This window comes from Engystomops pustulosus, chromosome 5 (genome assembly GCF_040894005.1).
Source record: "Engystomops pustulosus chromosome 5, aEngPut4.maternal, whole genome shotgun sequence".
NCBI classification, from domain to species: domain Eukaryota; kingdom Metazoa; phylum Chordata; class Amphibia; order Anura; family Leptodactylidae; genus Engystomops; species Engystomops pustulosus.
The window spans coordinates 107,825,794-107,841,280 of NC_092415.1; the positions used below are offsets into that span (position 1 = coordinate 107,825,794).

Genomic DNA, 15,487 nt, shown 5'->3' on the forward strand with positions numbered 1-15,487 from the left:
CTTCTATTTTCTGCTTTATTCGTGTCCTCAGGGTGCTAATATCAATGAAAACTGTGACAGAGAAGGGAGTATAAATCACAAATTAAATTTCTGTGTTGGCACTTTGCGATAAATAAGTGGGTCCTGGTTGTAGTTTGGGCACTCGGTCTCTAAAAGGGTCGCCATCACTGACCTAGGAGAATTCACTGTAAGACCAAGGTTTTGTAAAGCGCTATGGACTAAGATGGCGCTACATTAATAAAAATTATTATTACCACTACAACTACCTGGATGGATTTTGGTACAAGGAGGGCACTCGGGATGATCAAAGGGGTGACTGGAGTAGTCAGAGCTGGGATGAGTTGTAAGATGGCATCAGGGGACTTGGATGGGCAATAAAAACTGGAAGTCGGAAAATTTAGGACTTGAATACAGAAGGCAAGCCCCGGGTATCAACAGGCCCACTGTGTGATGCATTCATTCTGCTTGGGATGCAGAGTTTAAATGCCAGCAGGTATGGTAACTCTTGTTCGGTGGCGAATGGAGGGTACCATCAGGCTGAAATGGTAAGGTGTGTGTGTGTGTGCTTAATAAAGCCCCCAATGTGTCTTAAATAAATGCAGGTCTGCCGCTGCATAAGATAGGGCAAATTTGGTGACACAGGTAAATAACCTGTAAATTAACTTGGTTGATAAGGTTTACGAAAATTAAAATTTTACAGTGATGACATTGGGTATGCAGAATGCAGTGATGCAGAAGGTATATTACATGATGAACTTGAGGGGAAAAAAAAATGTAATATAACAATAATATAGGGTTACTGCTGTTTCCCCAAAAATAAGGCAGTGTCTTATAATAAGTTTTGCGCCTAAAGACGTTAACTGGCATTAACTCACGGTTAGTATTTTTATTTTTAATACCTCCTTCCCAGTGTACGATGTAAACCTGTTTTATAAATTTACATGTGCAAAAAAAGTGGTTTTCTTTATTCCATGCTTTTTAAAGATACAGCAACGTTTCGACTCACTAGGAGTCTTTCTCAAGCCGACAAACAAGAGTGAACATCGTACATATATATCAAACACAAGTGATCACGTGACATGTTAGTTCCCACCCCCGTCATTAGCATATTACGTCATAAAAATAGTAAAATTAGTGAATAATGATGCAAAATGACATCGATTTCATTAAAATAGACATTCTTAAAGTGCTAGTGCATTAACATCAAGTTGGATGACTGTTATTCAACCCCAATGTGTTAGGTAAAGTGCTGGATGCAGATTGTGCCTAGTAGTAAATGTGATAAAGCTTAAAAACAGGATGGCGTGACTCACCGTCACATCCACTAGCTGAAACAAGACTGTTGATCCTGAGCAGGTAGGTCGCGCTTGGCGCGCCAGATTGTGTGCAGGCTTGACCCGCATAAGTGGAACGCAAGCGGTATTGCGCTCTAATGCGCATGTCTGGGAGGGTCATGTTGCCAGGGAGACTGTTCGCGTCGCGAGCTCGCTGTCAGATCTGCCCTGATGACACCTCGTCAGGCACATAGAGTTACTGGCACAGCGGTAGGTATATCTATAAGGCTTAAATCGAGGGCTATATTAGGGGAGAAGCGAATGTATAGAAACCCCAGATTTGGGGAAAAAAGAACCAATATTTATTCCCCCAAGTCTCTTTGAGACCCATAGGGGATATCTGATAAGGTAGTAGCTATACTCCCAGCCCACAAAATGTGAATTGTTGCTGGCCAAAGTTGTAACACGCTGTACATGATAAACAGTGCAAAAAAATGGTTGCAGAGGTCAAGTCAAGTGGACATAGAGAAAGAAGGCATCTTGGATCAGTCTTGTGACGGCAAAAAATTGTGGAAAACGGCAGTGAGGGAAACCCCATTATGGCTTTCTAAGTATTCATGTAATCTGTAAAGACAGAAAATTTTTTTTAGTAAGATTTAGTATTATATTTGTGTGTATCAACGTTGGGTGGTTCTTGTTATTACAAACTTATATCACATGAAAAACAGTAAAAGGACAAAGCAAGACTGGGCAACAACGCTGACATTAAACAACACTTAATTTAAAATCGACATTTAATCCATTTGGGCGTAGGGTGTTTAGTGTGTGGATCCAACGTAATTCCCTGGTCTTTAGGATCTTTTCTCTATCTCCCCCCCCCCCCCCCTACGTAATGGGGGTACGTGATCGATTAGCTGAAATCTAAGATCTCTCTCGGAATGGCCCATCTCGAAAAAATGTTTGGATACAGGTAAGTCACGTCTATTATTGCGTATTGTATAACGATGTTGGTTTAGTCTTGTTTTAAATTCGAGAGTGGTCTCTCCAATATATAACAATCCGCAAGGGCATGTGAGCATGTATATGACAAAACAGCTGTCACAATTCAAGTAATGTTTAATGTGGTACTGTGTGTTGTTGTGGAAGAATGTTCCGCCCTTGTTCATGAATTTACAGTTAATGCAATTCCGACATGGGAATGAGCCTTTGTTGAGATGCCCAAATATGCCGGTTTGTCTGTGAGGGCGCATAGTACCCACGTCAGCCTTCACTACACGATCTTTGATGGATTGAGCTCTTCTGTAAGAGAAGAGAGGAGGATTTTTGAATTCTGGTACAGGGATTGGACTGCCTGCTAATTTGGACCAGTGTCTGCGTATCGTGTTGCAGATAGAGTTACTGTATTCACTATAGGTAGATACGAAGGGTAGTCGGGCAAAATTGGGTTTTTTGTTGGCCGGGGTCAAAGTTGTGGCTCTGTCTGTATGATGTACTTTGTTCAAATTTTTGTCTATGATATGGTGGGGATATCCACGTTGTAGAAATTTGTTGGTCATTCTCATTAGGTTTCTGTTTACCTTATTGGGGTCACTGGTGATTCGTTTTACCCTTAGGAGTTGGCTATAAGGTAATGATTTCACCATAGCCCGTGGGTGGTGGCTTTGGTACTTGAGCAAAGTGTTTGTATCTGTGGGTTTCACGTAAATGTCCGTTTCTGAGATGGAATTCTGGATAGTGACCTACCGGCTGAGGATCAACAGTCTTGTTTCAGCTAGTGGATGTGACGGTGAGTCACCCCATCCTGTTTTTAAGCTTTATCACATTTACTACTAGGCACAATCTGCATCCAGCACTTTACCTAACACATTGGTGTTGAATAACAGTCATCCAACTTGATGTTAATGCACTAGCACTTTAAGAATGTCTATTTTAATGAAATCGATGTTATTTTGCATCATTATTCACTAATTTTACTATTTTTATGACGTAATATGCTAATGACGGGGGTGGGAACTAACATGTCACGTGATCACTTGTGTTTGATATATATGTACGATGTTCACTCTTGTTTGTCGGCTTGAGAAAGACTCCTAGTGAGTCGAAACGTTGCTGTATCTTTAAAAAGCATGGAATAAAGAAAACCACTTTTTTTGCACATTACAACCGGAGTGCTGCCTAATTTCTTGGAATATATCATCGGAGGTTCCGTGGCCCGATCCTAGTGTGCCTGCACCCATCATTACTCTTTCTTTGTCTTGGTGTGCCGTTCTCATTTTCCTGAAGTGTGTGTGTGTGTGTGTATATCTATCTATCTATCTATCTATCTATCTATCTATCTCTATATATATATAATAACATTTATTGGTCTGTTTCCTTTGGATTGTTACTATTCATTGTGAGAATAAGCTTCATTAAAATAGGCTGTGATTCCTCTTGTGCACTGATCCCATTCTCTGTTCTAATACTTTTTATCTTTTACAGGGTCTCTGATCGAGCAGTTAACAGCAGAGAAGTATGAGTGTATGGTGTGCTGTGAGGTGATACGCGTCATGGCTCCAGTGTGGAGCTGTCAGAGCTGCTACCATGTTTTCCACCTTAACTGTATCAAAAAGTGGGCCAGGTCTCCAGCATCACAAGCGGAAGGTCAGTATTCAGTTTTTAAGTATGCTGTTGAGCTTTTTAGGGTGTGGTCACATGTGGAGTTTATTGCAATGCAAATGGCTGGGGGCAAGGCTAAGCCCGATTGCATATGCATTCCAATTGAAACTTTTATGATCAGAAACCAGCATGTTTTGCATTGTTTAAACTAAGGTTGCACAATGCATTGAAACCTCAATACTTTTCCGATACTTTCGTGCTCAGAACAGTTCAATACTGGGATTCTGTCATATTTGGTACTGAATGACTTCTGCTGTTGTACAGACTCCCAGTAGCTGTCTGCAGGGGAATCTTCACAGCAGACATTGGTCAGGACATCTTTTGTCCGGTTAGCGGCACAGCAGGAGCCACGTCATCAGGGAAATACCATCACCTGTCCATATATGGTGTATGGTGTTTCTATACCATTCAGGGCTTCCTCATTATTTCATGTTCTTCAATTAAATAATTTTTTGCCTATATGGAGATTTGAACCTATAACCTCCACACTCTACCAGCCTTAAAGATACAGGACAGGCCTCTATTCGCTAAACTATAGACTTAGGCTTAATTTACTTTACTTTTCCTTCCCTCCGTTCTTTCCTCTGTAAAAGTGAAGAATGGAAGTTTAACTGAGGTTTAACGTATCGGTTCAAAATCCTATTGACATCTATGTTTATTTTTATATTATCAGTTATGGTCAGTTTTGTCATGGATCTGTAATTTATACACTTTCAAATGGAGGAAAAGTACTGCAGCCTCGTCATTTTTTTCCCGTCAAAAAAGTGCATGCATAACAGATCCCTGCCTAAACGGAACATAACGGATGACATAAAATTTACATTGATGTCAATGAGTTTTTTAAATGATATGTTAAACCTTCATTAAACCTTTTATTGTTTACTTTTTCAACAGAGGGAAGGAACAGAAAGAAGGAACAGTAGTGTGAAATGAGCCTTGCTGGTTGTAAACAGGAAGGTTGTTTTTTTTTTTTTTTTGACTAGAGCTTCGATAGCTGCACTATGATACAAGCTTAAAGGGATTGTCCACTTTCAGCAAATAATTGTTTGTGTAAGGAAAAGTTTTATACAAATATACGGTATATTTGACCGTGGCGTGTAAGGGGTTAACACTTGTGATTGGAGTCTGCACCGTTCCTGAGTGTCAGAGCGCGGTGTCAGCTGTAATATACAGCTAACACCTGCTGCTTCTGGTGCCGACTCCGTTAGTGAGCCGATGCCAGAATCGGTATGTAATAGAACGTCCTGGTCCTGAAGTATCTTCCTGTAGGGATGTAATATGATGTCCTGATGCGTGTACAGGTTAAAAAGCGCTGCTTAAACTCGACACAAATGGCATGTAAACGCAAATGCAATGTAAGCACAAAAATATAAATGTCATGATTGTGCAAACTTTAAGTCAATACTTTTACATCACTTTTATATTTACATTGCTTTTGCAGTAAAGTTGCATTTTGCATCTACGTTCACATCACGTTTTCATCATGTCGTCATTTGCATTTATATCATGTGTACAGAATATTAGCGGAATGTGTGTGAACACCACCTCCTAGATGAACAAAGAGAAATCACAGATCACTACTGTTCATGGTAGCTTCTGTGACACACTATGTAAAAGCACTAATATTGCCATCAAACGCACACAATGAATGGTACAGATAAACCTAACCTTGACATCCATTTGACGTAAAGGCTGGTTATGACACAGCGACTAGGAAAGGTCCCTGTAATGTCATTCACTTCAGAGCCTTATTGTCTCCCCCTCCCCCACCCCACATGGTTAGCATATCTTTTGTGAAATAGATATAGGGAATAGAGAAAGAAATGCTATCATAAAGTAATGTACTACTTCTGAGTATGAACATTTTCCTGTTTTTATTACTTTTCTATAGTGTTGTTATGGAAACTTGGCTTACGATTGCCATGCCGAGCCATTGTCAGCAATGGATTTAAATGACAGCAATGGTTTTGATGTAGAAGTGTGATTAGCAGTGTTGTATGTCTTAGGCTATATTCACACAGCCGTATGGGGGACGTATATATGGCCGATGTATATACATCCCCCATAGACTGCAATGGGCTCACCGTGCCGCATGACATGTCCTATCTTTACCCGGAATATGGAGAGTGGCGGGGGTGAGCAGCTCCTCCTCTCCTACGGTAAGGTGGGCACACATCGTGTGAAAAGTTATATTCTTTGCATTGCATTTCATTCTACCATAATGCTGCATGTAATGCATTATAGAATTGGTGTGAAAAATTAAAATATCTACAGAAGTGTGTATGTAATTATAGGGGATGGTGGTAATTCGTGATAGGAAGGTGGTGTCCCAAAGAGGAGATTTACACCTGCCTGTTAATTGCAGAATTGAATGTGTGTCTAAATACTAAATGTGAAAAGTCTGTAAAAAGTTGAAGCCTATATATCTTTAGAATGCTCTTTTTCCAGACGTCTATTTTATTTATAGTGGGTTGCAAAATTATTCCTACCCCATCAACTATTCTTAATTTTTAAATATTAAAGCCACAAACTTACAGTTCATAAACAAAGTATAAAGACTTTTATTTGATGTCTAAAGAAAATGATTTGGGCTTTTTTTGCAAATTAACCTAATTAGTTCCACGATAGTACGGTGCAACGGGGATGTACTTTATACACAGCACTGTATAATATATGAACTAGTCGAAAAGTGGGTTTTGTCTCTTTTCATTACAAATTTTAAAAATCCTCCTGGATTGAAGGTCTGGATTTTGCATCAGTAGTTTTAAGCCAAAACCAGAAGTGGAACCTACACAGAGAGAGCCTGTAATAGAAAGATCTGCATCTGTTTAATATTTTGGACCATTCCTGGTTTTGGCTTAAAAATTCTGATGTCAAATCCTGACCATGTGCAGATAACCTTTAATTTAAAAGCCTTTTATCATCCTATAAAGTGAAAAGATGTTTAAGAAATTATGCCAATATGAAGCATGGAAATATAAATTTCCATAAAGTAATTGGGATGTTATGCTGGCTGCGGGGTTGTGATAAAATGGATCAACTACCCAGACATACCCTTATCTACTTGAGTATAAGCCGAGACCCCTAATTTTAACCCCCTTCGTGGTATAAAGCTTGCCATCCACTGCCCAACAAAGTGTACCCTCCACCCGACGCCCCCGGCAGATCCTCTTCTATACATCGATGCTCCGGCATTGGCTCTGTGTCCCCGCGCTGTCTGTCAGAGGCAACACGACGTCAGCCACACGCTGACATCATAGTGTGTGCCAATGAGAATGTCAGCCTGCGGCTGGTGTCATTATACCTGTGACTGACAGCCTTACTTGGCTATTCTCCTCCCTGCACCACAATGCAGCTTCTTCTCTTCTCCATGTACCGCTCTGCGGTGGAGTTTGAGTCGGAGGTTTAGCTTACCGACTCCACAGCCCTGGTGTTAAGATTATTTTTTAAAAAGTATAAAATTAATTCATGAAAAAAAATTTCCAAAATGTTTTAATTTGCTTAGAGTACAATTTGTCATATAAAAAAAAGCTTTTAAAAGTTATTACCCCATATAGGGATAGATGCCAAATATAACAATAGGGCTTTGTCAGAATAACTGGCTCCGGTGGCAAGGGGTTAAATTGAGAAGCGTGTTGTACACTTAGAATAACCTCTTCTTACTATAGATCCTGTTATTTAATGTAGTACCCCCACCTTAGTCTTCACCTCCCATTCAGAAGTCCACTTTTTACCCAAAAAGAGTGGAGGTAGTGGTACTGTAGTTCAGGAGAAAAGTTTGTTGCTTTACCAATACAAAACAGTCACTAGGGGGAGATTAATCAAAAGCATAACTGTTAAATGTTGCCCACAGCAACGAATCTCCGCTTTAATTTTATTGACATCTGTAAGAAAAAGAAAGCAGAGTTCTTATTGGTTGCCATGGGCAACTTGAACATTTCTGCTGTCAGACACTTCTGAAAAATCTGCTCCAGTCTAAGATGATCCCCTGTAATTGTAATGTTCAGATCTGTGTTGAAGTCTTTATTAGGAGCATCTATTGCAAAATCTATTTGAAATTGTAACTGAAAATGGGTAACATAACACATACCGTATTTTTCGCACTAGAAGGCGCACAAAAAATCCTTTGATTTTCTCAGAAATCAAAGATGTGCCTTATAGTCCAGTGCACCTTATATACAAACCTTGCTTACAGACAACAGCTGCCTTGAACTGTGCACAGGTCTGCCACTTGCTAGTCATTCATCCTTATAATCAGGTGTGCCTTATATAAGGCGCAACAGATTATAAGGCACACCTTCAATAAATGCCTACTAAAACGTCTAGGTTCATTTATAAGGCGCAACAGATTATATGAACCTAGACGTTTTAGTAGGCATTTATTGAAGGTTTGCCTTATACTCCGGTGCGCCTTATAGTCCGAAAAATACTGTATTTAAAATGGTTTTTCTGCCATCACATGCTTTATTCTGTATACATGAAAGTAACTCCTGAGTCCTTGTCAACCTTCCTTGTGTTCTGCTATGATCTTTTATTAGTAACTGTGTTTCCTCTTTTAAAACCTGCTGTTGTCTTATGCAGTTCATGGCGGGGGATCTGCTGAATTATGCAGCACAAGGATAATGTCTTCTACATTCATACTTGATCTTTTGTGGCCTTGCTGTGTAATGTCATTAGTATATTGATAATTATAGGACAGGAGGAATTTTGCGACATCCTGCATATGGTTAGCATTTGAGGGTGGTTTCAACAACACAAAGACATGCTGTGTTTTACTGTATTTCACATGATCTATAACAGTGATGGCGAACCTTTTAGAGACCGAGTGCCCAAACTGCAAACCAAAACCTAATTACTTATCGCAAAGTGCCAGTACGGCAATTTAACCAGAAAACTGACGGTTTAGTTTAGAATCAATAAAATGATACATTCCCAATCAGAGGTAGCTTCCCTCCCATTGCGTTTTATTTGCATTTCAAAACTCCTATACTTGTTTCATTCGTGTGACATTGAGGAAGAGGCAGCAGTCCTATACACACTGAAACGCCACTTTTACACCATTTTACATCACATAAAATAGTAATAAAAAATTATCAACAGGTCATGCAGTCCTCAAAATGGTAGCAATGAAAACAACGGCTCATTAAGCAAAAAATCACACCTCCCCAGCTCCGTGCACTAAAGTTATCAGCGTCACAAGATGGCGAAACTATTTTCTTTTTCGTATACTGTTTTAATTATTGAAAAAGTATTAAAACACAATAAAACCTACAAATCTAGTATCACTGTGATTTTACCGAACCAAAGAATAAAGGAGACAAATGATTTGGAGCGCACAGCGAAAGTATTAAAATCTAATCCCACAAGACAGCGATGCAAATGCTTTTTTCCGCCATTTTCTTTCCAGCTTCCTAGTACACAACATGGAATAATAAATAACGAAAAAATAAGCCCTCACACAGCTATATATAAATGCACATATAAATATATAATATGTATATACATAAATACATATATTACTTGCTCTTTGGTTGTCCAAGGCGACAGCCGTGGCGGGCAAAAGTTCAGGTGTCTGGTGTTCTGCAGGGGGGGGGAGGGTAGGGTAGATGGGCAGAGGGTGGGTGGCCAGAGTTAGGGCTGCGGGGGGGGGGGGGGGGTTAATCCGGCATCTGGAGATCTGGGCAGTGGGTTTACGAGGCATGAGTTCCAGGGGAGGGGGTGATGGGGGGGTGCAGTGACCGGAGTTGGAGTGGGTAGGGGGGGGGGGTAGCGAGAGCGGGCGGAGTTCGGGCGGGCGAATTACAATAGTGGGCGGAGTCCGGGCGGAGTCCAGGCGGGGGGGGGGGGTATCTTGCGGGCGGAGTCCGGGCGGGGGGGCCGTTTGGCAGCGCTCGGAGTCGGTTGCGGGGGAGGTTTGGGCCGAGGTGGGGTTTGTGGTAGCAGGCAGGGTGGTTTGCAATAGTGGGTTTGCGATAGTGGGCTGGGGTCCGGGCGGGGGGGAAGGGCTTGTGGTTGCGGGCGCAGTTTGTGCTGGTAGATTCGGCGGCTTGCAGGCGGAGTTTTAGGGGAGGGGCGGGAGCAAGCAGGAAATCATCCCTCCTGCTGGTATATTATGCCCTGAATAAAAAAAAATAAACTTACCTCAGACTCCGCGTTCCTCCGGCTTCTTCTGTTCTGTACACAGAGTAAGGTGCCCAGCGCTGGCAGCGTAATGACATCATTACGCTGCCAGCGCTGGCACGCTTACCGTCCTGTGCGCTGCAGTAATCAGACAGAGCAGGCAGTGTCAGCGCCCTGCTCTGTCATGGCTTTTAGCAGTATCGGAGCGTGGCTCCGATACTGCTTAAAGCTGAGTTAAATTCAAAGGACCCGCGTGCCAGAAGTGAGGGCTCTGCGTGCCCTCTCTGGCACGCGTGCCATAGGTTCGCCACCGCTGATCTATAAAATATAAGACTTCCAAACAAGTTTTCAAAAATAAGCATCTTGGCATTAGGAAAATGTTTAACTAAAATTGTCAAGCCAGCTTCATAAAAGGAGTTGGCCACTATCTCCGAACTTTAGCAGGGCAAATACCAGACCATAATAGGGTCACCTATATAGAGGCTACTGTGGTAAAGTTACTGTAAAGCCGGCAGCTTATGTAACACGCTGGCAGAAGGACTTCCTGTGGTGGTCCCAGACAGTAGAGTCTGTCCGATTGCCTTCCAATGGTAGAGGGGGCAGGCCAAAAAACATCACAGGAAGCCACAAGTCCTGCATCCTGTGGGTCAATACATACATGCATACATTTTTATAACTATTTTCCCAACAGGGTCATAATAAACAGTGTATATTTGCCTCACTCTGGTGTATCACGATGCCATCCATCTCTTTTTGTATACATACGGTCTATGCTGATGTGGCCTCAACAGTGCACACTACAGCCTATGGATCACAGTTGGAGGCTGTAGCGTGCATCATTCAGCACGAAAGGAAGGCAAGCATACACTCTGTTTTTTTTCAGACCCCCATGGGGCCCGTACAAAACACAAAAGTTTGAAAAGTTGTTCCATTTATGTATGAATTTTACTATGCAGATCAAAGGTAGTGTTCACGCCTCTACAAGCATGTATGACACTTGCACAATGGACTCTGGTTGTGAGCGTTTGAAAAGGCACTGGGTGACCGGAGTTATATTGAAAAATCTTAAATTAGTTCTACATTACCATACATATAAAAACAATAATTAATGGGTAAAAAGATCTATGAACTGTAGGTAAATAAGTAAGTACATGTAAAAAAATAAATACAAATCAATATATAGATATACACAAAATATTGCAATATTTATTTGTTTCCTGTCTTTTCTATTTGTCTTATTCCTGGTGCATTCACGCATCATGCATACTTTCTAATACCTCCCGTTTATTAACACCTACCAACGTATTTTTATTTTTATATCCTCTATTATTATGTCCACAGCCCCTGTTGCTTTTGACCTGATAAAGACACTGATACGGTGTTGAAACTTATGTAATAAAACTTTGCACATTGTTCCAATATTGTCTCTAATCTGGATTTAGCGTGTCTCTGGACGCAACACCCATTCCCCCCCCCCCCCCCTGTATTTTCTCTTATTGCTCTCATACCCTCACTTGATCACTATCAGGTTCAGAGCTAGATGCTGCAACACCTCCCTGAAACTTCATCTATCATAGATGTGTATGAAGAGCGTGCATGTGTGTAGTGTTGGTATGTTTGATTGTACTGTATATGATTTCCCCCCCCCCCCCCCACTACCATCCCCTGACATCATTTAATGCCCCTCTAGTGTTCCCTAGTTGTACACAGTATAATACAACACTTAAGTTGCTCAATCTATTATGCTCCCTCAGTGCCTGTACCCACAGTATCACACGCACACAAGCAGTATCAGGCGTCCTTGGCCCAGTGTCCAAATTCCCAGGGGAGCAAGGAGTCACACCATCATTACTTTGATATTTCTACATAGTAATGATTGTCATGCATAAATAGTTGTCTATTAACATTATATACAGCTGCAAGTTATATATTACTGAAAATTTCATCCTCCACCTTTGCTAAAAATACTACCGTATAAGCCGTGTTTTTCAGCACAAAAAAATTTGCTGAAAAACCCTAATTCTGCTTATACAGGCGTTCCCCTACTTAAGAACACTCGACTTACATACGACCCCTAGTTACAAACGGACCACTGGATATTGGTAACTTACTGTACTTTAGTCGCAGGCTACAATGATAAGCTATAACAGTTATCATAGGTGTCTGTAATGAAGCTTTAGTGTTAATCCTGATTCTTATGACAACCCAACATTTTTAAAATCCAATTGTCACAGAGACCAAAAAAGTTCTGGCTGGGGTTACAATGATAAAATATACAGTTCCGACTTGCATACAAACTCAACTTAAGAACAAACCTACAGACCCTATCTTGTAAATTACCCGGGGACTGCCTGTACTAGAGTCAAGGAAAAAAAAACCCAAAAAGTATACTCTCCTTCCGACGACACAAACCTGCCGATAGACAAATCCATATTATTGGCACATCCTTAAAGGAAACCTACCACTTCTGATGGTAGGTATGAGATGTAAACACCGGGCACCAGCTCAGGGTGAGCTGGTGCCGGAGCTTACCTTAGCGAGTGTTTTAAACCGCTATATCGCGGTTTAAACACATTTTGATTTACAGCCCCGAGGTAGCTTCGGCGCTGCGCGCGGCCGTGCGCACGTGACGCCTCCGGCACGCCGTATGGAGGCGCGCGCGCGCTGAAGCTACCTCGGGGCTGTAAATCAAAATGTGTTTAAACCGTGATATAGCGGTTTAAAACACTCGCTAAGGTAAGCTCCGGCACCAGCTCACCCTGAGCTGGTGCCCGGTGTTTACATCTCATACCTACCATCAGAAGTGGTAGGTTTCCTTTAAGGATGTGCCAATAATATGGATTTGTCTATCGGCAGGTTTTGACCTATATACGGTATCTAATGGCAGGTTCCTGCAGCTTAAATTTCAGAGGGTGGATTTATTATGCATTGTACTACTAGAAAGTTGGGGGGAAAAAAAGGTAGTATTATTGAAGTTTATGGAACAACCCTTTGACTAGTTTTGTGATGCCTCAACAGTCTGATATATATCACTGGCCAGCCCTGGACCATTCCCTGCTCCCTTTTAATACAAAAAGGTTATAGCTTTAGTCTTCGTCATGCCAGACCTCATGTAGAATTCTTCCAGAGCCTCCTAGAGCGCTTAGTATATACAGCGAGACGTGCATCAACAGGGGATAATGAGACTGGCACATCATGTTCCACCCTTAATACAGTCCCCTCACATATGTTATGCTCCTGTCTCTATACCTGGGCATCAGTGACATTTCACATGGAGCCTGGATATGAACTGTGTGCGCATGTCTGAAAGGAGGGGTTGATGACTTCAGTGTGTTTCAGTGATAACTGTGCACATGACTCTGCTTTTCAAATTTGCTTTGCTGCTCAGCAAAGATGGAGATTAAAAGACATCTACCACCAGGATGAAGTATTGTAAAGCAAGCACACTGACCTGCTGGTGTGTGCTCCTTTTTGGCAGGATCCACTCTTCTTTTAGCCTGTCTTTACAAAAAAAAAATGTATCTATTGAGCCTGGTGCCGCTCAGCCTCATTTGCATAATTTTTAAAACCTTTTTCTTAAAAATAGGGGCTTAAGAATCTAAAAGAGCAGATCCCGTAAGAGGGGGCTCACAGCAGTATGTCAGTGTGCTTGGTTTACAATACTTCATCCTGGTGGTAGACGTCCTTTAACCCCTTACCGACGCGCGCCGTAGTACGACGCATGTCGGGTGCGGGCACATGGAGAGGTCTCGTGGGCTGAGCCCTCTCCATAGCCAGTAAGTCTTTGCGGCTTTTGTTTTATCGCTGCTGGCAAAGGTGCTGACAGCTTCAAAAATATGGGGGCGCATGGGTGCTGCCATCTTGGTGGTGATCGTCGCTCCCCGTGACGTCATCTTCTGAAGACCCGAGATGGTCTCCGTTTAACCCATTTGTTACAATGTGCAATTTGCAGATTTTAATGAATGAGGTGGAAAATCCCCATATACTGCCATACTATAGTTCTATGGTCACATCCAGCTTCTAGCAACGTAGCCGACCCCAGAAGCAGGTGTCAACTGTATATCACAGATGGCACGGATCACAAGTTTAAAACATTAAAATAAATAAAATATGAGCCCCTAAAATGTCACTTTCCCATATAAACAGTTTAAAGTATACAAAATAAACTATTGCACAAAAAAATCCAATGTATTTTGTTTTGTGTCTTTAACAATCTGTATAATAAAACATGGTTAAAACCGAAAAAAAGTAATTTTTTTTAATTAATATCCTTTAAGTCATAAAAGAATGTTGCACGCTCCAAAATAAGACGGATAAAAAGAACAATAAAAAAATAATAATCCCTTAACCAGATTGTCAGTTGAAAGAATAAAAACTTTTTCCCTCTGAAAAGATGGTGATCTTTTAGTTTTTATTCAGTAAAATTGTGAAAAAGCATGTTGCCTACGACAGTCCTTTCCCATCCTCTGGGGTACATCGATGAATGCATGGAAAGGAGCCCCAACTTTTGTCTTGTCAGAATTTATTTGTGGCATTGCAAGTCACAGATGAAATTATGTAATGTATGAGTGAACACTTTATTCTGTTTCTTTCAGATGGAAACAGTGGTTGGAGATGTCCTGCCTGTCAAAACGTCTCCTCCCGAGCACCCAGCACCTACACCTGCTTTTGTGGTATGTATTAATGTCAGTGGAGAGTTTGTTGTACACGATGAAGACAAATAATGTGCTTTATTCTATGTCAGTGATGGAGAACCTTTTATAGACCGAGGGCCTAAGCTTTAACCAAAACCCATTTATTTATCGCAAAGTGCCAGCATGGCAATTTATGCAGCAACTTCTTCCTCCCATCTCTTTCATAGCTTTCAATCATATCAGTATCCTGTGAACACCAATACAGTAAAAGGAGTGACAAATTCCGATTCCCCTTAATAGGAAGAATTCTCGGGCCTTGACCCAGAGCTACGATAATAATCTAGATCTGCCCACACCTTCCCATTCTTCCTGTAGTTTCAGACAGCGTTGTCGCTTTAAGATGGTACTTAGCGCAGCAAGCCCTGGGCTGTCTGGGACTGCATAAAAATACATTGCTTCCTCTTTGGTGATGGCCTGGGTGCCCACAGAGAGGGCTCTGAGTGCCACCGGTGCCATAGGTTCGCAACCACTGTTCTATGTTAATTAATTAGTAAAATCTTCTTCTTCTTTTTTTTTTTTTCTTCTATGTGTGTTTAAGGTAAAGTCAACCACCCTGAATGGAACAGAAATGAGATTCCTCATAGTTGTGGTGAGCTTTGTGGAAAGAAGCGTGCCGGCCTTGATTGTCCCCATACCTGCAACATGTAAGGCCAGCAGAGATATTACATAGCCGGGCTACAATGGCAAGCTGTACTGTGTGGCTGACTGATGCTGGTGTCAGTCACCTGACATCATGTAATA

At 41.5% G+C, this 15,487-nt stretch overlaps 1 protein-coding gene across 2 annotated transcripts in view; it reads left to right on the plus strand.

Moving 5' to 3' along the window:
* The window catches only part of NFX1 (nuclear transcription factor, X-box binding 1), a 95,892-nt gene that overhangs the window by 21,820 nt on the left and 58,585 nt on the right, over positions 1-15,487 (plus strand). For both annotated transcript variants that reach the window (XM_072152831.1, XM_072152832.1), the window contains exons 3-5: positions 3,756-3,917; positions 14,648-14,725; positions 15,285-15,390. In XM_072152831.1, the coding sequence (XP_072008932.1) occupies positions 3,756-3,917; positions 14,648-14,725; positions 15,285-15,390 (346 nt within the window). The remainder of the gene's footprint in view (positions 1-3,755; positions 3,918-14,647; positions 14,726-15,284; positions 15,391-15,487) is intronic.